Source organism: Mytilus trossulus, unplaced genomic scaffold (genome assembly GCF_036588685.1).
Source record: "Mytilus trossulus isolate FHL-02 unplaced genomic scaffold, PNRI_Mtr1.1.1.hap1 h1tg000244l__unscaffolded, whole genome shotgun sequence".
Taxonomy (NCBI): Eukaryota; Metazoa; Mollusca; class Bivalvia; order Mytilida; family Mytilidae; genus Mytilus; species Mytilus trossulus.
This window is the reverse complement of record NW_026963317.1, coordinates 2,850,941-2,873,528: the sequence shown is the minus strand read 5'-3', so window position 1 is coordinate 2,873,528 and position 22,588 is coordinate 2,850,941. Positions and strand designations below refer to the sequence as shown.

The window sequence follows — 22,588 nt, the reverse complement described above, 5'->3', positions numbered from 1 at the left end:
ATGCTTCCCATTCTTGTGAAGCTGCAATCCATAACTTGTGCAGATAAAACTGAAGCGGACGAATGTGAAGTCGTCCCAATGGAATTACATCTGCCAGAGAGTTCAATAGACCCAGAAGTTGCAAGAATTGACGTGCTGTGACTGATTGAACCGTCAGGAATAAATGTATTTTCTGACATAGTTTTGTAAATTTCTCCTCTGGTGGGAGGACTAGGCCTACACTGGTTAGGAAATGTTCTCCCAGGAAAACAAAGTCTTGAGAAGGAATTATCTCTGACTTTTTCCAAGAGATAAGGAAGCCTAGGGACAGAAAACAATTGATGACCAAATCTGTCTGAACCCTCAATTTGATTGGGCAAAATTCCTTGAGAAGGGAATCGTCCAGATAGGAATGAATCTGAATAGACAGGGAATGTAGGTGAGCTATAGCAGCCTGCATGATTTTTGTAAAAGCCAAAGGGGCTGTAGACAGGCCAAAAGGGAGAGCCTTGAACTGGAAAACTTTGTTGTTCCAAACGAAGCGAAGGTATTTCCTGTAAGTTTTGGAAATGGGAATGTGGAAATACGCGTCTGAAAGATCCAGAGAAGTAGTCCACATTCCCGGAAGGATTGAAGCCCTGATGGATCTGTTTGTTTCCATTTTGAAGTGGGGAACAATAAGAAATTTGTTCAGAATAGATAGGTCTATGACTGGCCTCATTCCTCCAGTCTTCTTTGGAACCAGAAAAAGACGGGAATAAAATCCCGGAGACAGAGTTAAGATCGACACCTCCTCTATTGCAGCTTTTTGTAACATAGTGTCCACTTCTACTGATAGAAGTTGACACTTGACTGGGTCTTGTGTATGAGACAAACTTATTGGAACTGCAGATAGAGGAGGTGGGTTCTTGAACTGAAGTGTTAATCCCCCTCGAATTATTGACAGCACATAACAGTCTGAGGTAATTTTCTTCCACTGATTTAGGAAAAAACTTAACCTCCCCCCTACTGGTATTGATTTTTGAGGAACTTGTTGTAAATTTTCCCCTGGGGAAGCTGTCAATAACGTACGAGGGGGCAAGAACCTAGGTACTAGACCCAGGTTTCTTGGAACCCTTAAAACCACCAGAAGGCTTACCTGAGCTTTTTCCTGAGTTATTGGGTTTGTTCTGCGGTTTGCCGTAGTTATGTCACCCGATCGACAATGTCGGGTGACATATTGCTTTTCTTATGTTTCTTTGTTATTATGTCACCCGATCGACAATGTCGGGTGACATATTGCTTTTCCTCTGTTTCTTTTTCTGTATTATTATTATTATGTCACCCGATCGACAATGTCGGGTGACATATTGCTTTTCTTATGTTTCTTTGTTATTATTATTATTCTTCCACCTTTTTTTGTCCGTCAGCTTTTTAGGAGTAAAATGGAACCAATGTTGATGGAACTCTACTATAATGAGGACCCCCATCTGAAGTTGTGCACCTTGCTATGGAATGGTTAAAAATGGCCACCGTTTCCATGGAAACGGAACAAATGTGAAAAATTCCACTTTTTGGTTTTGGTGAATTATTTGGAGATGCTTTAACTTAGAATCATTATATTTTGGTACAATGTAGGTGCCCACTATATACTGGTTTTGGATGCTTTTTGGCATTCATTGGAACTACTATGTTGCCATGGATACCACACCAAAAATTTCAAAATTATCAAAATGCTCCAAATTCAATGAAACTTCACAGTAACGATGAGCAACATTGGAAGATGTGCAATTTGGCGTTGGAATTTCCAAAATGTCTTGTGTTACCATGGAAACAAGGCAAAAATGGTCAAAATGCTTAAAAAACCTTAAAAAGTGGCATTTACTTCCTTTAAATGGTAGGTCAAATCCAATGAAACTCTGATGGTATGTTCCCTCCCATGTACCAATGTGGTATCTGCCATTAGAAATTTGGAATGGTCTGTGTTACCATAGAAACCAGCCAAAATGTAAAAAATTTCAAAAATTTCAAAATGCTCAAAAAGTAATGAAACTTACTATGATTGCTGACTGTCAAGTCTGCATGAGATTTTTGAAGTTGGAATTTCAAAAATGGCCACCGTTGCCATGGAAACTGCAAAAATGTCAAAAATTTTCAAAATGCTCCAAACTTAATTTAAATTAATATTATTGTCAGCTGGCATGTATAGATGAGACTTTTGACTTTGGAATTTTCAAAATGGCTGCCGTTGCCATGGAAACAGCAGAAATGTGAAACTTTTCACGATGCACTTATTTTAATGAAAATTTAGAAAAAGATATATCGCAATTCATAGATCTGCATTCACTGTTTACTTGTTTTGAAATTGCTGCCGCTTAGTGGCAATGGGGGAAGGGTGACATCCGCTATTGCTTGCAATGGCAATTCTAGTTATGTCACCCGATCGACAATGTCGGGTGACATATTGTTATTCCTCCGTTTCTTTGTTATTATTATTCTTATTCTTCCAATGATTTTTGTCCGGCAGCTTTTTTGGAGACAATGAAACCTGACTCTTGATTATAGTAAACTATAATGAGGAACAAAAAATTTCGGGTTGCAGTGGGTCTGAAGACCATTAAAAATGGCTGCCGTTACCATGGAAACGGAACAAATGTGAAAAATTCCACTTTTTGGTTTTGGTTAATTATTTGGAGATGCTTATACTTAGAATCATTATATTTTGATACATTGTAGGTGCCCACTATATACTTCTTTTGGATGATTTTTGGCACTCATTGGAACTACTATGTTGCCATGGAAACCACACCAAAAATTTCCAAAATATCAAAATGCTCCAAATTTTATGAAACTTCACAGTAATGATGAGCAACATGGGACGATGTGGAAATTGGCGTTGGAATTTCCAAAATGTCTGCCGTTTCCATGGAAACAGGGCAAAAATGGTAAAAACGCTTTAAAAACCATTAAAAGTGGCATTTACTTCCTTAAAATGGTAGGTCAAATCCATTGAAACTCTGATGGAATGTTCCCTCCCATGTACCAATGTGGTATCTGCCATTAGAAATTTGGAATGGTATCTGTTACCATAGAAACCAGCCAAAATGTCAAAAATTTCAAAAATTTCAAAATGCTCAAAAAGTAATGAAACTTAATAGGATTGTTGACTCTCAAGTCTGCATGAGACTTTTGAAGTTGCAATTTCCAAAATGGCCACCGTTGCCATGGAAACTGCAGAAATGTCAAAAATGTTCAAAATGCTCCAAACTTAATGAAACTTAATATTATTGTCAACTGACATGTATAGATGAGACTTTTGACTTTAGAATTTTCAAAATGGCTGCCGTTGCCATGGAAACAGCAGAAATGTGACACTTTTGTTAACGCACTTATTGTACTGAAAATTTACAGAAAGATATATCGCAATTCATAGATCTGTATTCACTGTTTTAAATGAACTCACAATTTACAAAAAGATATATCGCAATTCATAGATCTGTATTCACTGTTTTATTATTTTGAAATGGCTACAGCTTAGTGGCAATGGGGGAAGGGTGACATCCGCTATTGCTTGCAATGGCAATTCTAGTTATTATTATACTTCCACCTATTTTGTCCGGCATGTTTTTTGGAGTGAAATGGAACCAATCTTAATGATAGTCCACTATAAGGTAGAACACAAAATTTCGGATTGCTGTAGGGTCTAAAACCATAAAAAATGGCTGCCGTTTCCATGGAAACATAACAATTGTGAAAAATTCCAATTTTTGGTTTTGGTGAATATTTTGGAGATGCTTGAACTCGGAATCATAATATTTTAATACAATGGAGGTGCCGGCCATATACTGGTTTGGGATGATTTTGGCAATCATTGGAACTACTATGTTGCCATGGAAACCACACCAAAAATTTCAAAAATATGAAAATGCTCCAATTGTTTTGAAACTTTAACATAACGATGAGCAACTTTGATAGATAAGGAATTTGGCGTTGGAATTTCCAAAATGGCTGCCGTTACCATGGAAACAATGCAAAAAGGTCAAAATGCTCCAAAAAAGTCTGGGTTTGGTGAATAACTTTGTTATCCTTGAACCTAAAATCATAAAATTTCTATGCAATGTAGTTGTCCACTATATACAGGTTTTGTATGATTTTGACAATCATTGGAACTACTATGTTACCATGGATACAGGATCAAAAATTTCAAAAATTGTAAAATGGTCCAAAATTGATGAAACTTAATAGGATTGTTGACTGGCAAGTCTGGATAAGACTTTTGGAGTTGGAATTTCCAAAATGGCCACCGTTGCCATGGAAACTGCAGAAATGTCAAATATTTTCAAAATCCTCCAAACTTAATGAAACTTAATATTATTGTTAACTAACATGTACAGATGAGACTTTCGACTTTGGAATTTTCAAAATGGCTGCCGTTGCCATGGAAACAGTAGAAATATGAAACTTTTAACAATGCTCTAAATGTACTGAAAATTTACAGAAAGATATATTGCAATTTATAGATCTGCTTAATTTACTGTTAAATTGTTTTGAGATGGCTGCCGCTTAGGGGCAATAAGGGAAGGGTGACATCCGCTATTGCTTGCAATGGCAATTCTAGTTATGGCACCCTCAACGGAGTTGGGGTGACGTATTGTTATTCTACGTTTCTTTTTTTATGGCACCCTCAACGGAGTTGGGGTGACATATTGTTATTCTACGTTTCTTTTTTTTCTTATTATTATTATTTTTCTTGCAACCAATTTTGTCCAGGCGATTTTTCGAAATCCAATGGACCAATGTTGATGGAACTCTACTATAGTAAGGACCCCCACTTGCAGAGTTGCAGTAAGCATGGAATGGTTCAAGATGGCTACCGTTTCCATGGAAACAGAACAAATGTAAAAAAATACAGTTTTTTGTTTTGGTGAACTGTTTGGATATGCTTGAACTCAGAATCAGTATATTTTAATACAATGTAGGTGCCCACTATACACAGGTGTTGGGTGATTTTGGCACTCATTGGAACTACTATGTTGCCATGGGAACAACACCAAAAATTTCAAAATTCTCAAAATGCTCCAAACTTCGGGAAACTTCACAGTAATGATGAGCAACATTGGAAGATGTGGAATTTGGCGTTGGAATTTCCAAAATATCTCTTGTTACCATGGAAACAATGCAAAAAGGTCAAAACTTTGAATTTTCACAGAACATTCCAGAACATCAATGTTAAATTTATTCTAGAGACATAAAATGGTATATGATTATGGAGGGAAACAATTGCAGCAGGGGTTTGACTTTGGAATATTCAAAATGGCCGCCGTTACCATGGAAACAGCAAAAATATGAAAAACTTCAAAATGCTTTAAAATTAATGAAACTTATAACAAATGTTGCCCAGCTTGTGTAGAATTGACTTTTGAGTTTGGAATTTTCAAAATGGCCGCCGTTACCATGGAAACAGCAAAAATATCCAAAATTTCAAAATGCTTCAAACTTAATGAAACTTTGCAATGTTGCCTAGCTTATGTAGAATTGACTTTTGAGTTTGGTATTTTCAAAATGGCCGCCGTTACCATGGAAACACCAAAAATATCCAAAATTTCAAAATGCTTCAAACTTAATGAAACTTTGCAAAAATGTCACTAGACATCTGTAGATGCACTATTTGACTTTGGAATTTTCAAACTGGCTTCCGCTCACCTGGCAATGGGGGAAGGGTGCCATCCGTTATTGCTAGCAATTACAAATCTAGTTTTTCTTATTATTTTTCTTCCACCGATTTTGTCCAGCTTATTTCTCGGAATCCAATGGACCAATGTTGGTTAAACTCTACTATAATAAGGACCACCATAATAAGTTGTGCAGTGGACTTTTTGATGTGCATGATGTGCACCGTTACCATGGAAACTAAAAAAATGTAAAAAAAAATCAAAATTCTAAATCTTTCATTGTAAGACCCTACTTGATGAAACTTTATGGAAATGTTCCTTGGTAGGCCCTGATGTACCAACAATATTTAGAAATTCCAAAATGGCTGCCATTGTCATGGAAACAGGGCGAAAGTTTAACATTAGCCTTATGGGAAAATACATAAAAGCTGCATTTTCTTGAAGAATAAAGCATCAATCCCAATGAAACTTTATAGACATGTAACATGGCATGTATCAATGTGGCACCTGTCTTTGGAATTTTAGAAATGGTACCCGTTACCATGGAAATAGCAAACATTTCAAAAATTTCAAAATGTTCCAAAATTAATGAAACTTTACAACATAGTTAATACACATCTGTATATACGGTCTTTGACTTTGGAATTTTCAAAATGGCTGCTGCTCACCTCACAATGGGGGAAGGGTGCCATCCGCTATTGCTTGCAATTGCAAATCTAGTTATTATGTCACCCGATCGACAATGTCGGGTGACATATTGTTATTCCTCCGTTTCTTTGTTATTATTATTCTTATTCTTCCAATGATTTTTGTCCGGCAGCTTTTTTGGAGACAATGGAACCTGACTCTTGATGATAGTGAACTATAATGAGGAACAAAAAATTTCGGGTTGCAGTGGGTCTCAAGACCCAAAAAAATGGCTGCCGTTACCATGGAAACGGAACAATTGTGAAAAATTCCAGTTTTTGTTTTTGGTGAATAATTTGGAGATGCTTAAACTCAGAATCATTATATTTTGATACAATGAAGGTGCCAGGCATATACTGGTTTTGGGTGATTTTGGTCATTATTGGAACTACTATGTTGCCATGGAAACTACACCAAAAATTTCAAAAATATGAAAATGCTCCAATTCATTTGAAACTTTAGCATAACGATGAGCAACTTTAGTAGATGTGGAAATTGGCGTTAGAATTTCCAAAATGTCTGCCGTTTCCATGGAAACAGGGCAAAAATGGTAAAAACGCTTTAAAAACCATTAAAAGTTGCATTTACTTCCTTAAAATGGTAGGTCAAATCCATTGAAACTCTGATGGTATGTTCCCTCCCATGTACCAATGTGATATCTGCCATTAGAAATTTGGAATGGTATCTGTTACCATAGAAACCAGCCAAAATGTCAAAAATTTTAAAAATTTCAAAATGCTCAAAAAGTAATGAAACTTAAAAGGATTGTTGACTTTCAAGTCTGCATGAGACTTTTGAAGTTGGAATTTCCAAAATGGCCACTGTTGCCATGGAAACTGCAGAAATGTCAAAAATGTTCAAAATGCTCCAAACTTAATGAAACTTAATATTATTGTCAACTGACATGTATAGATGAGACTTTTGACTTTAGAATTTTCAAAATGGCTGCCGTTGCCATGGAAACAGCAGAAATGTGACACTTTTGTCAACACACTTATTGTACTGAAAATTTACAGAAAGATTTATCGCAATTCATAGATCTGCATTCACTGTTTAGATGTTTCAAAATGGCTGCCACTTAGTGGCAATGGGGGGAAGGGTGACATCCGCTATTGCTTGCAATGGCAATTCTAGTTATTATTTTTTTTCTTGCAACAAATTTTGTCCAGGTGATTTCTCGAAATCCAATGGACCAATGTTGATGGAACTCTACTATAGTAAGGACCCCCAGTTGCAGAGTTGCAGGAAGCATGGAATGGTTCAAGATGGCTACCGTTTCCATGGAAACAGAACAAATGTGAAAAAATCCAGTTTTTTGTTTGGGTGAACTGTTTGGACATGCTTTATCTCAGAATCATTATATTTTGATACAATGTAGGTGCCCACTATATACAGGTGTTGGATGATTTTGGTGATCATTGGAACTACTATGTTGCCATGGAAACTACACCAAAAATTTCAAAATTCTCAAAATACTCCAAACTTCAGGAAACTTAACAGTAACGATGAGCAACATTGGAAGATGTGGAATTTGGCGTTGGAATTTCCAAAATATCTCTTGTTACCATGGAAACAATGCTAAAAGGTCAAAACTTTGAATTTTCACAGAACATTCTAGAACATCAATGTTAAATTTATTCTAGAGACATTAAATGGTATATGATTATGGAGGGAAAAAATTGCAGCGGGGATTTGACTTTGGAATATTCAAAATGGCCGCCGTTACCATGGAAACAGCAAAAATATGAAAAATTTCAAAATGCTTTAAATTTAATGAAACTTATAACAAATGTTGCCTAGCTTATGTATACTTGACTTTTGAGTTTTAAATTTTCAAAATGGCCGCCGTTACCATGGAAACAGCAAATTGTCCAAAATTTCAAATTGCTTCAAACTTAATGAAACTTTGCAAAAATGTTACTAGACATCTGTAGATACACTATTTGAGTTTGGAATTTTCAAAATGGCTGCCGCTCACCTGGCAATGGGGGAAGGGTGCCATCCGTTATTGCTAGCAATTACAAATCTAGTTATTATTATTCTTCCACCTTTTTTTGTCCGTCAGCTTTTTTGGAGTGAAATGGAACCAATCTTAATAATAGTTCACTATATGGAGGAACTAAAAATTTCGGGTTGCAGGTGGGTCTAAGACCATAAAAAATGGCTGCCGTTTCCATGGAAACAGAACAATTGTGAAAAATTCCAGTTTTTGGTTTTGGTGAATAATTTGGAGATGCTTGAACTCAGAATCATCATATTTTAATACAATGAAGGTGCCAGCCATACATTGGTTTTGGATGATTTTGGCAATCATTGGGACCAGTACGTTGCCATGGATACTACCCCAAAAATTTCAAAAATATGAAAATGCTCCAAATTTTTGGAAACTTTAACATAACGATGAGCAACTTTGGTAGATGTGGAATTTGGCGTTGGAATTTCCAAAATGTCTGCCGTTTCCATGGAAACAATGAAAAAACGTCAAAATGCTCCTAAAACACCCGGCTTTGGTGAATAACTTTGGTATGCTTGAACTTAGAATCATCAAATTTCCATGCAATATAGTTGTCCACTTTATACAGGTTTTGTATGATTTTGACAATCATTGGAACTACTATGTTACCATGGATACAGGATCAAATATTTCAAAAATTTCAAAATGCTCCAAAATTGATGAAACTTTATTTGATTGTAGACTGGCAAGTCTGGATGAAACTTTTGACTTTGGAATTTCCAAAATGGCCACCGTTGCCATGGAAACTGCAAAAAAGTCAAAAATTCTCAAAATGCTTTGAACTTCATGAAACTTGATATTATTGTTAACTGGCAAGTAAAGATGAGACTTTTGACTTTTGAAATTTTCAAAATGGCTGCCGTTGCCATGGAAACAGCAGAAATGTGAAATTTTTCAAAACGTTCTGAATGTACTGAAAATTTTCAAAAAAGGTATTGCCATGTGCATTCACTGTTCAACTATTTTGGAATGGCTGCTGCTTAGGGGCAATTGGGGGAAGGGTGACATCCGCTATTGCTTGCAATGGCAATTCTAGGTATGTCACCCGATCGACAATGTCGGGTGACATATTGTTATTCCTCCGTTTCTTTGTTATTATGGCACCCTCAACGGAGTTGGGGTGTCGTATTGTTATTCTACGTTTCTTTTTTTTCTTATTATTATTATGTCACCCGATCGACAATGTCGGGTGACATATTGCTTTTCTTATGTTTCTTTGTTATTATTATTATTCTTCCACCTTTTTTTGTCCGTCAGCTTTTTTGGAGTAAAATGGAACCAATGTTAATGATAGTTCATCATAGGGAGGAACTAAAAATTTCGGGTTGCAGGTGGGTCTAAGACCATAAAAAATGGCTGCCGTTTCCATGGAAACAGAACAATTGTGAAAAATTCCAGTTTTTGGTTTTTGTGAATAATTTGGAGATGCTTGAACTCAGAATCATCATATTTTAATACAATGTAGGTGCCAGCCATACACTGGTTTTGGATGATTTTGGCAATCATTGGAACCACTATGTTGCCATGGAAACTACTCCAAAAATTTCCAAAATATGAAAATGCTCCAATTTTTTGGAAACTGTAGCATAACGATGAGCAACTTTGGTAGATGTGGAATTTGGCGTTGGAATTTCCAAAATGTCTGCCGTTTCCATGGAAACAATGCAAAAAGGTCAAAATGCTCCAAAAACTTCGAGGTTTGGTAAATAACTTTGATATGCTTGAACTTGAAATCATAAAATTTGTACACAATATAGTTGTCCACTATATACAGGTTTTGTATGATTTTGACAATCATTGGAACTACTATGTTACCATGGATACAGGATCAAATATTTCAAAAATTTCAAAATGCTCCAAAATTGATGAAACTTAATAGGATTGGTGACTGGCAAGTCTGGATGAGACTTTTGGAGTTGGAATTTTCAAAATGGCCACCGTTGCCATGGAAACTGCAGATATGTCAAATATTTCAAAAATTTCAAAATGCTCCAAAATTGATGAAACTTAATATGATTGGTAAATGGCAAGTCTGGATGAGACTTTTGGAGTTGGAATTTCCAAAATGGGCACCGTTGCCATGGAAACTGCAGAAATGTCAAAAATTTTCAAAATCCTCCAAACTTAATGAAACTTGATATTTGTGTTAACTGGCAGGTAAAGATGAGACTTTTGACTTTGAAATTTTCAAAATGGCTGCCGTTGCCATGGAAACAGCAGAATTTTAAATGATTCAAAATGCTCTGAATGTACTGAAAATTTACAGAAACGTGTATTGCCATGAATATATATGCATTCACTGTTCAACAATTTTGAAATGGCTGCCGCTTAGTGGCAATTAGGGGAAGGGTGACATCCGCTATTGCTTGCAATGGCAATTCTAGTTATGTCACCCGATCGACAATGTCGGGTGACATATTGTTATTCCTCCGTTTCTTTGTTATTATTATTCTTATTCTTCCAATGATTTTTGTCCGGCAGCTTTTTTGGAGACAATGAAACCTGACTCTTGATTATAGTAAACTATAATGAGGAACAAAAAATTTCGGGTTGCAGTGGGTCTGAAGACCATTAAAAATGGCTGCCGTTACCATGGAAACGGAACAAATGTGAAAAATTCCACTTTTTGGTTTTGGTTAATTATTTGGAGATGCTTATACTTAGAATCATTATATTTTGATACATTGTAGGTGCCCACTATATACTTCTTTTGGATGATTTTTGGCACTCATTGGAACTACTATGTTGCCATGGAAACCACACTAAAAATTTCCAAAATATCAAAATGCTCCAAATTTTATGAAACTTCACAGTAATGATGAGCAACATGGGACGATGTGAAATTTGGCGTTGGAATTTCCAAAATGTCTGCCGTTTCCATGGAAACAGGGCAAAAATGGTAAAAACGCTTTAAAAACCATTAAAAGTGGCATTTACTTCCTTAAAATGGTAGGTCAAATCCATTGAAACTCTGATGGAATGTTCCCTCCCATGTACCAATGTGGTATCTGCCATTAGAAATTTGGAATGGTATCTGTTACCATAGAAACCAGCAAAAATGTCAAAAATTTCAAAAATTTCTAAATGCTCAAAAAGTAATGAAACTTAATAGGATTGTTGACTTTCAAGTCTGCATGAGACTTTTGAAGTTGGAATTTCCAAAATGGCCACCGTTGCCATGGAAACTGCAGAAATGTCAAAAATGTTCAAAATGCTCCAAACTTAATGAAACTTAATATTATTGTCAACTGACATGTATAGATGAGACTTTTGACTTTAGAATTTTCAAAATGGCTGCCGTTGCCATGGAAACAGCAGAAATGTGACACTTTTGTTAACGCACTTATTGTACTGAAAATTTACAGAAAGATATATCGCAATTCATAGATCTGCATTCACAGTTTAGATGTTTCTAATTGGCTGCCACTTAGTGGCAATGGGGGGAAGGGTGACATCCGCTATTGCTTGCAATGGCAATTCTAGTTATTATGGCACCCTCAACGGAGTTGGGGTGACATATTGTTATTCTACGTTTCTTTTTGTTTTTATTTTTATTATTATTTTTCTTCCACTATTTTTTGTCCGGAGCAGTTCTCGGAATTGAATTGACCAAAGTTGATGGAACTATGCTATAATGTTGACCACCATGTGAAGTTGTCCCTCTGACTTTGGAATGGTCAAGATGGCTGCCGTTGCCATGGAAACGGGTAAAATGTGAAAATTTTCAAAATTTTCAAAATGCTCCAATCTTTCTCAAACTTTACAAGAATGGTAAATGGCATGTGCTGATGTGCTCTTTGACTTTGGAATTTCAAAAATGGCTGCTGTTGTCCTGGCAATTGGGGAAGGGTGCCATCCGTTATTGCTAGCAATTACAAATCTAGTTATTATTATTCTTCCACCTTTTTTTGTCCGTCAGGTTTTTTGTAGTAAAATGGAACCAATGTTGATGGAACTCTACTATAATGAGGACCCCAATCTGAAGTTGTGCACCTTGCTATGGAATGGTAAAAAATGGCCGCCGTTACCATGGAAACGGAACAAATGTGAAAAATTCCACTTTTTGGTTTTAGTGAATATTTTGGAGATGCTTAAACTCAGAATCATTATATTTTAATACAATGTAGGTGGCAGCCATATACTGCTTTTGGAGAATTTTGGCAATCATTGGAACTACTATGTTGCCATGGAAACTACACCAAAAATGTCAAAAATATGAAAATGCTCAAATTTTTTGAAAACTTTAACATAACGATGAGCAACTTTGGTAGATGTGGAATTTGGCGTTGGAATTTCCAAAATGTCAGCCGTTTCCATGGAAACAATGCAAAAACGTCAAAATGCTCAAAAAATGTCTGGGTTTGGTAAATAACTTTGGTATGCTTGAACTTAAAATCATCAAATTTTCATGCAATAAAGTTGTCCACTATATACAGGTTTTGTATGATTTTGACAATCATTGGAACTACTATGTTACCATGGAAACAGGATCAAATATTTCTAAAATTTCAAAATGCTCCAAAATTGATGAAACTTAATATGATTGTTGACTGGCAAGTCTGAATGAGACTTTTGGAGTTGGAATTTCCAAAATGGCCACCGTTGCCATGGAAACTGAAGAAATGTCAAATATTTTCAAAATGCTCCAAACTTAATGAAACTTAATATTATTGTTGACTGGCATATATAGATGAGACTTTTGACTTTGGAATTTTCAAAATGGCTGCCGTTGCCATGGAAACAGAAGAAATGTGAAACTTTTGACATTGCTCAAAATGAACTGAACAGTTACAGAAAGATATATTGTAATGCGTTGACCTGCATTCACTGTTAAATTGTTTTCGAATGGATGCCGCTTAGTGGCAATAGGGGAAGGGTGACATCCGCTATTGCTTGCAATGGCAATTCTAGTTTTTATTATTTTTCTTCCACACATTTTGTCCAGGCGATTTCTCGAAATCCAATGAACCAATATTGATGGAACTCTACTATATTAAGGACCCCCATGTCAGGTTGTGCATGAAGCATGGAATGGTTCAAGATGGCTGCCGTTACCATGGAAACGGAACAAATGTGAAAAAATCCAGGTTTTTGTTTTGGTGAACTGTTTGGATATGCTTGAACTCAGAATCATTATATTTTAATACAATGTAGGTGCCCACTATATACAGGTGTTGGATGATTTTGGCACTCATTGGAACTACTATGTTGCCATGGGAACAACACCAAAAATTTCTAAATTCTCAAAATGCTCCAAACTTCAGGAAACTTCACAGGAACGATGAGCAACATTGGAAGATGTGGAATTTGGCGTTGGAATTTCCAAAATCGCTCTTGTTACCATGGAAACAATGCAAAAAGGTCAAAACTTTGAATTTTCACAGAACATTCTAGAACATCGATGTTTAATTTATTCTAGAGACATTAAATGGTATATGATTGTGGAGGGAAAAAATTGCAGCGGGAGTTTGACTTTAGAATATTCAAAATGGCCGCCGTTACCATGGAAACAGCAAAAATACAAAAAACTTCAAAATGCTTCAAATTTATTGAAACTTATAACACATGTTGCTCAGCTAATGTAGACTTGACTTTTGAGTTTGGAATTTCCAAAATGGCCGCCGTTACCATGGCTACCGCTCACCTGGCAATAGGGGAAGGGTGCCATCCGCTATTGCTTGCAATCGCAAATCTAGTTATTATGTCACCCGATCGACAATGTCGGGTGACATATTGTTATTCCTCCGTTTCTTTGTTATTATTATTCTTATTCTTCCAATGATTTTTGTCCGGCAGCTTTTTTGGAGACAATGGAACCTGACTCTTGATGATAGTGAACTATAATGAGGAACAAAAAATTTCGGGTTGCAGTGGGTCTCAAGACCAAAAAAAATGGCTGCCGTTACCATGGAAACGGAACAATTGTGAAAAATTCCAGTTTTTGTTTTTGGTGAATAATTTGGAGATGCTTAAACTCAGAATCATTATATTTTGATACAATGAAGGTGCCAGGCATATACTGGTTTTGGGTGATTTTGGTCATTATTGGAACTACTATGTTGCCATGGAAACTACACCAAAAATTTCAAAAATATGAAAATGCTCCAATTCATTTGAAACTTTAGCATAACGATGAGCAACTTGAGTAGATGTGGAAATTGGTGTTGGAATTTCAAAAATGTCTGCCGTTTCCATGGAAACAGGGCAAAAATGGTAAAAACGCTTTAAAAACCATTAAAAGTGGCATTTACTTCATTAAAATGGTAGGTCAAATCTATTGAAACTCTGATGGTATGTTCCCTCCCATGTACCAATTTGGTATCTGCCATTAGAAATTTGGAATGGTATCTGTTACCATAGAAACCAGCCAAAATGTCAAAAATTTCAAAAATTTCAAAATGCTCCAAAATTGGTGAAACTTAATATATATGTTGACTGTCAAGTCTGCATGAGATTTTTGAAGTTGGAATTTCCAAAATGGCTACCGTTGCCATGGAAACTGCAGAAATGTCAAATATTTTCAAAATGCTCCAAACTTAATGAAATTTAGTATTATTGTTAACTGGCAAGTACAGATGAGACTTTTGACTTTGGAATTTCCAAAATGGCTGCCGTTGCCATGGAAACAGAAGAAATGTGAAACTTTTGACAATCCTCAAAATGAACTCAAAATTTACAAAAAGATATATCGCAATTCATAGATCTGTATTCACTGTTTTATTATTTTGAAATGGCTACCGCTTAGTGGCAATGGGGGAAGGGTGACATCCGCTATTGCTTGCAATGGCAATTCTAGTTATTCTTATTCTTCCAATGATTTTTGTCCGGCAGCTTTTTTGGAGACAATGAAACCTGACTCTTGATTATAGTAAACTATAATGAGGAACAAAAAATTTCGGGTTGCAGTGGGTCTGAAGACCATTAAAAATGGCTGCCGTTACCATGGAAACGGAACAAATGTGAAAAATTCCACTTTTTGGTTTTGGTTAATTATTTGGAGATGCTTATACTTAGAATCATTATATTTTGATACATTGTAGGTGCCCACTATATACTTCTTTTGGATGATTTTTGGCACTCATTGGAACTACTATGTTGCCATGGAAACCACACCAAAAATTTCCAAAATATCAAAATGCTCCAAATTTTATGAAACTTCACAGTAATGATGAGCAACATGGGAAGATGTGAAATTTGGCGTTGGAATTTCGAAAATGTCTACCGTTACCATGGAAACAATGCAAAAATGGTAAAAATGCTTCAAAAACCTTAAAAAGTGGCATTTACTCTCTTAAAATGGTAGGTCAAATCCATTGAAACTCTGATGGTATATTCCCTCCCATGAACCAATGTGGTATCTGCCACTAAAATTTTGGAAAAGTCTTTGTTACCATAGTAACCAACCAAAATGTCAAAAATTTCCAAAATTTCAAAATGCTCCAAAATTGATGAAACCTAATATGTTTGTTGACTGTCAGGTCTGCATGAGATTTTTAAAGTTGGAATTTCCAAAATGGCTACCGTTGCCATGGAAACTGCAGAAATGTCAAATATTTTCAAAATGCTCCAAACTTAATGAAATTTAGTATTATTGTTAACTGGCATGTACAGATGAGACTTTTGACTTTGGAATTTTCAAAATGGCTGCCGTTGCCATGGAAACAGAAGAAATGTGAAACTTTTGACAATCCTCTAAATGAACTTAAAATTTACCAAAAGATATATCGCAATTCATAGATCTGTATTCACTGTTTTATTATTTTGAAATGGCTACCGCTTAGTGGCAATGGGGGAAGGGTGACATCCGCTATTGCTTGCAATGGCAATTCTAGTTATTATTCTTATTCTTCCAATGATTTTTGTCCGGCAGCTTTTTTGGAGACAATGAAACCTGACTCTTGATTATAGTAAACTATAATGAGGAACAAAAAATTTCGGGTTGCAGTGGGTCTGAAGACCATTAAAAATGGCTGCCGTTACCATGGAAACGGAACAAATGTGAAAAATTCCACTTTTTGGTTTTGGTTAATTATTTGGAGATGCTTATACTTAGAATCATTATATTTTGATACATTGTAGGTGCCCACTATATACTTCTTTTGGATGATTTTTGGCACTCATTGGAACTACTATGTTGCCATGGAAACTGTTCCAAAAATTTCCAAAATATCAAAATGCTCCAAATTTTATGAAACTTCACAGTAATGATGAGCAACATGGGAAGAGGTGAAATTTGGCGTTGGAATTTCGAAAATGTCTACCGTTACCATGGAAACAATGCAAAAATGGTAAAAATGCTTCAAAAACCTTAAAAAGTGGCATTTACTCTCTTAAAATGGTAGGTCAAATCCATTGAAACTCTGATGGTATATTCCCTCTCATGAACCAATGTGGTATCTGCCACTTAAATTTTGGAAAAGTCTTTGTTACCATAGTAACCAACCAAAATGTCAAAAATTTCCAAAATTTCAAAATGCTCCAAAATTGATGAAACCTAATAGGATTGTTGACTGTCAGGTCTGCATGAGATTTTTGAAGTTGGAATTTCCAAAATGGCTACCGTTGCCATGGAAACTGCAGAAATGTCAAATATTTTCAAAATGCTCCAAACTTAATGAAATTTAGTATTATTGTTAACTGGCATGTACAGATGAGACTTTTGACTTTGGAATTTCCAAAATGGCTGCCGTTGCCATGGAAACAGAAGAAATGTGAAACTTTTGACAATCCTCTAAATGAACTCAAAATTCTGTAGTCACTGTTTTATTATTTTGAAATGGCTACCGCTTAGTGGCAATGGGGGAAGGGTGACATCCGCTATTGCTTGCAATGGCAATTCTAGTTATTCTTCCTTTTCTTAGCAGAAGAAGGAGGACCACCTGAAGCAGAAGTACTATTAGAACTAGATGTAGTATTAACCGACCTCTTGCCATTAGTAACTTGTACACTAACTTTGACTGGAGGAGGGTTTTTGCTGAGTTCCTCTTGAACCCGCTGTAAGGGTAAACCAAACATCTTGTCAGAGAGTGGAGATTTCAGTAAAGAATCTTTCAAAGGCTCAGCTATAGAAATGTTTTCAAGAAACTCTGCTCTTTTAGATAGGGTGCAATTAGCAATAGAACCCATTAAAAGCAACTGAGATGAACCTAAAGCTTTATCCAGTTGAAGTAAGAAGGATCGTACTTCTGCTGGAACAACCGAATCTTCGCTGTTAAGCAAATGTCCAGTTGCAGCTAGAAAATGTTCGGCTGTGCCAAGAACTTGAGAAGCACTACGAAGGAGATTCTCAGTCTTTGACCAAACAGGTTGAGTGAGACGAAGACCATCTACTGGCTTTTTTCCCAATAAAGATGACATAGATTTGTCACAACTGGGAACAAGTCTACCCAGTGAAGAATCAAAGATATCAAAATCCTTGTACTTAACCTGATCAGTAAAGGATGACATTCCAAATCCTGAGATATTGTTATTAGAAACCTTTTCACTAGCAGAATTAGCGATACCTTCATTAATAAATTGTAAAGCAAAAGCCATATGGCCAGATTCAGGAAAAGAATTGTGAGAAGTCACAGTATCCTGAGAAATACCACAGGAAGCCTCAAAAGTTGAAGAAGGTTTCTTCGGCTTGGAAGGAGAGAGAAAAGGGATATGTGCTTCATCCCTCATCAAGGTATACACCTTATCCCTAAGATCCTTCAAGGAAGGAGGATCCTCAGTCTCCTTGGTGGGAGGTTGTTGAGCTGACTTAGAAGAAGGCTCAGGGGCCGTCTTCGATACCTTGGGAGAAGAAGAACTTTCAACATCCTCATCAGTGAGGAAAGCCCTTTCATGACTCCCAGGGGAAACAGAAAGCTCGTCATCCTCCCTCTCATCACATTCTACAGACTTAGCTGGAGAAGGTTGATGAGAAGAAACTCTATTTTCCAGTAGAGTCATACGACTGGATAGAGTATGGAATTCTGCCTTGAAAGACTCACCAAAGTCTAAAAGTAACTTCTGTAAACCATCCAAAGGTGATGCATGATCAGAAACCTGAGTACCATGTGAAGAACTAGAAGCTTGAGAGTCAGGTACGGTGGTAGGAGCTACTGCAGAAGTCAAAGATACTGCTACGGGTAGAGCAGGAGCTAAAGGTGGTGCAGTAGCTACCCCAGAAGGGGGACCATAGAAATTGTCCCTATAAGGCCAAAAACCAGGTTGGTTTGGCATAAACCCACCATAAGGGTAAGACTGTGGCCAAGGTGGCTGAGACCATGAGGGTAAAGGTTGTGTGCCCGTGTTGGGAAGCATATACCCACAATAGGATAATGGGGGTCTAGAACCTGGCAAGTTCAAGCCCATAGCTGTACCTGGGACAGAACTAATAGTACCCGCTGAATTAACAGACCTAGATAAAGTATGAGTCACCGAAGTTGACGTAGGTACCCCCCCAAAATGCATGGCCGAACCTTGTGAAAGGGTCGGATAGGTAGCATTACCAGACACCGTTGTCGAAACTCCGGTCAATGTACTGGTAGTTTGGGGGGGACTTAAAGGTAGTGACCCATCTAAGAGATAGTCCGAACCAGGAATACTTACATACGGACTATTCAAATTAAAGTCCATAATAAATTTTACTTTAGTCAAAAAAACACAAATAATTTGTTTAGAAATTTAAACAAAACAAGGGAATATATTTCCAATAAAATACACAATATATATGAAAAGCAATTAAGCTATTCAAAAAACTAAACACTTCTCTGTTGAATCTGTTTGCTGTGCACGTGTGACCGATGTCGCAGATGGAAATTGAATGGAAGAATATGGACAAACAGGGGTATATGTCCGGACCAGTGAGAATACGTTTGTTTTTAGTTGGGATTTTCCATCTGACCTATGACGCAATTGGGGTTACACTCAGAATTTATGATGGTAACGTATTTATAGCTATAAAACTCAAACTAATTCTGTAACTTGTCATAATGAAACATCATACACAAAATATCCTCAATTTTTTTTTCAATCACGAAGAAAAAAACCAGATAAAGAACAGGAGTATCTAACAGTCCGACTGACAGATGGATTGATAGACAGAAAGACTTTGACGTTGTTAGTAGGAGACTAATAAGCAACATATTTTACCCATCTTTAATTATCAAGGAAGATAACTGTTTGACTTACCTTGTATAAACATGACCTGAATGTTTTGTAATAACCTCAGCATAAGAAGTAGGACAATATAAATCAGTATCAACATCCAGAATATACACTGGGTCTGAAAGATATATAAATGCATGTATGTGCAACATTTATTTACTAAATTTTAAAACAAGAGCGTGTCCATAGTACACAGACGCCTGACTCTAATCATTTTCAATGTTCAGTAGACGGTGAAATTGGTGTTAATAAGTTTTAAGTTGATAGGACTTCACCTACATTAAAAACTTTAAACCAGCTACCTGTTTCATAGGGAGTAACACATACAATATATATTTGTAATAACAGCTGATTGCAGGATAACAACCTAAATATTATATGTGGTAATGATTGCCACTGAAACAACTTTCCACCCAAGTTCAAATGAAGTTGATCTAAGCCATTATAGACAACAATAAAGCTTTTAACAATGGGACAACTTTATATTGCACTTGTATAAATTGAATTATATGTTTCCATTTTCTGCCTACACAAGTCTAGAATTTTCAGAGAGGGCAATGTTAATGTGTCTTATAATAAGAAAAATATTGAAAATGTTGCAATGGGCCAGATGTATCTTACAATAAAAAAATTGCTTTTCATCATTTGAATTTTTTTAGTTTGTATGAGTGTACATGTCTGCTATAATCCTCTTCATTTTTCCCTTAAAAAAAACTTGATAGAGACACATAATCTATTAATTAAATTTCAATTTTAATGAGTTAATTTAAGCAAATTTTATTTTAATTCTTTAACTAACTAACTTACAAAGTAGTATATATTGTTTGTAAGAACCATTCTGGCTAGAAAAGAAAAAGATGTCACTGTACCATCCAATGAAAAGTCTTGTTTTACAGTCTTCAATATGTTGACTGAATCCTGAAAATATAGAACAATTAATCTCAGAGAAAGAGGTAGTGATTAGAGAATATAATATTTCAACCAAAGTGGAGGACTTGCTGAAACATTAAATTTACCCCGGTAATGCTATCTGCATAACAGACATAACAGACACAGAAACAGACATAACAATGAAAACTTAACATTTACTTATGAACTATGAAAATGAGGTCAAGGTCAGATGCCTGAGATGAACTCAGGTATACAGTAAGACAGGTGCTTTTCTAAAGGACCCTGGGGGACAACAATGTTTGAGAAGTTGATTTCAATTTGTAATTTCTAGTGTATGATTGTAAATAAGATCATGTGTTATAAAAAATAAAGTGATTTTATGATTAAACTTATAGACAAGAGTGCACATGCTGAAATGTCTCATTTACTTATTATAATTAAATTCATGTTGTATGTTATAAAAAGTTTTACCACAAGTATCACACATACCTTTAAAATACCACAAATGTTTGATAAAAAATAGGTAAAGGTCAGATGAACCATGCCAGACAGACATTTTACAATCATATCATACAACAAATATAATTGACCTGTAGCTTAAACATTTGTAATATCTCAGAATTAGACCAAAAAACAAAAATAAATATTGTCCTATGAACCATGAAAATGAGGTGCAGGTCAGATGAAACCTGCCAGGTACATCTCCCAATTATTTCATAAACCAATTGGAGTGGCCCTATTGATTATAGTATCTGAGAAATAGACCAAACACCAAACATTAAACATTGTCCAACGAACAATTAAATTGGGGTCAACCTCAGACAAAGCCTGGCAAGCAAAACAAAAACTGTATAACAGGTTTCCAACAATAAATATAAAGGTTAGTATACCAGTTAGCTGTGAAGATTATAATCACAATCTTAACTTTGAAATTATATTACCAAATTAGATGGATTATCATAAATATTATATCAATTAAAAAACCAAAGTATCATAGGAACAGTCTATGAATCATTTCCCATCCATCCAAGTCTATTTATCAATTATACCTGTACTGTGACTTTAATGGTATTTAATCCATGGAGATAGCTAGCTGGATTCCATTTAAGTGCATACAGAGGTCCCCTCACATGGTGTGCTAGTCCAATCCATTTGTCATCAATGTATACATCAACTGACTGGATCTTAGCTGTAGAAAATACCAGTATTCTAAAAACGAAATAAATGTATAAGAAAAAAGAGAGTAAATATAAAAACATAAAAAAAAAAAAAAAGTAAAACTAAATATAGTATCATTATACTTTATTTTTCAATCTTTTTTAAATCCTACTCAGTATCAATATACTTTATAGTACACATTATGTTTTCATGGTTAGAAGTGAAATATTTGCAAATACAATACTTTGGTTATGATATCATATTTATCTGAATCTTACAAATATTTGTATAGGCGAGATTTCATTGGAAATTTGAAAACTGATTTGAAGCAACAAAGTTATTACAAAAATTATTACAACAAAATTTTATATGCTTTCTATGATGCTTGAAAGAAGAAAATGGCTAAAAAATAAAACAGATAAAAGATCTTAAGAGCATTTCAACTATTGTGTTAAGCTCTTCAAAAGATACCACACCCCAACATAACACAAACATTACCTTATATAAGTTGAGTTTTTCATTCTATAAGTTGGTTCTTTAGAGGACGTAAACAAAGCATCTTTGGGGTTAGTAATTAGGACAACAGGCCATTCTCCATACTTTACATCAGTAAATGACAACATATCATTATCTATAGCTAGAACTCTGTATCTGAAACATTTCAAACAAAACCATTACATTCCAGTGATGATAGTTTTCCCAAAAATTGCCCATGCAGGATAGAAATGATTTTATACCTTGCAGTTTAGTGTATTTGTTTCCTTGGTTGCAATATTATTAAAAAATAAAACATATTTTATTAAGGTTGAAGAAAGGTCTATTTATTTTTGTTTTGTTGTAAGACATATAAATCTGTTTATATTTTGCACTTTTGATGGGTAATGTTCAGGCATATATAATACTACTGTGAATTCATTATTTTTTTGGCGGATTGAAGAAAACTTGCATTTTGTTGACTTATTACCCTGTAGTCTCTTTGGTGTCTATAAAAATAGTGTACCTCGCTGAACATATAAATTTGTGTTTCATTAGTAGCCGAGAAATGCACAATATTCGGTATGCCATGAATAAT

At 35.5% G+C, this 22,588-nt stretch overlaps 1 protein-coding gene across 1 annotated transcript in view; it reads right to left on the bottom strand.

Moving 5' to 3' along the window:
- LOC134701472 (transmembrane protein 62-like) overlaps window positions 1–22,588 on the bottom strand; it is a 42,310-nt gene that overhangs the window by 5,781 nt on the left and 13,941 nt on the right. The window contains exons 8-11 of the mRNA XM_063562627.1: window positions 22,015–22,167; window positions 21,408–21,567; window positions 20,275–20,385; window positions 19,492–19,585 (exon numbers count right to left, since the gene is read on the bottom strand). Of these exons, the coding sequence (XP_063418697.1) occupies window positions 19,492–19,585; window positions 20,275–20,385; window positions 21,408–21,567; window positions 22,015–22,167 (518 nt within the window). The remainder of the gene's footprint in view (window positions 1–19,491; window positions 19,586–20,274; window positions 20,386–21,407; window positions 21,568–22,014; window positions 22,168–22,588) is intronic.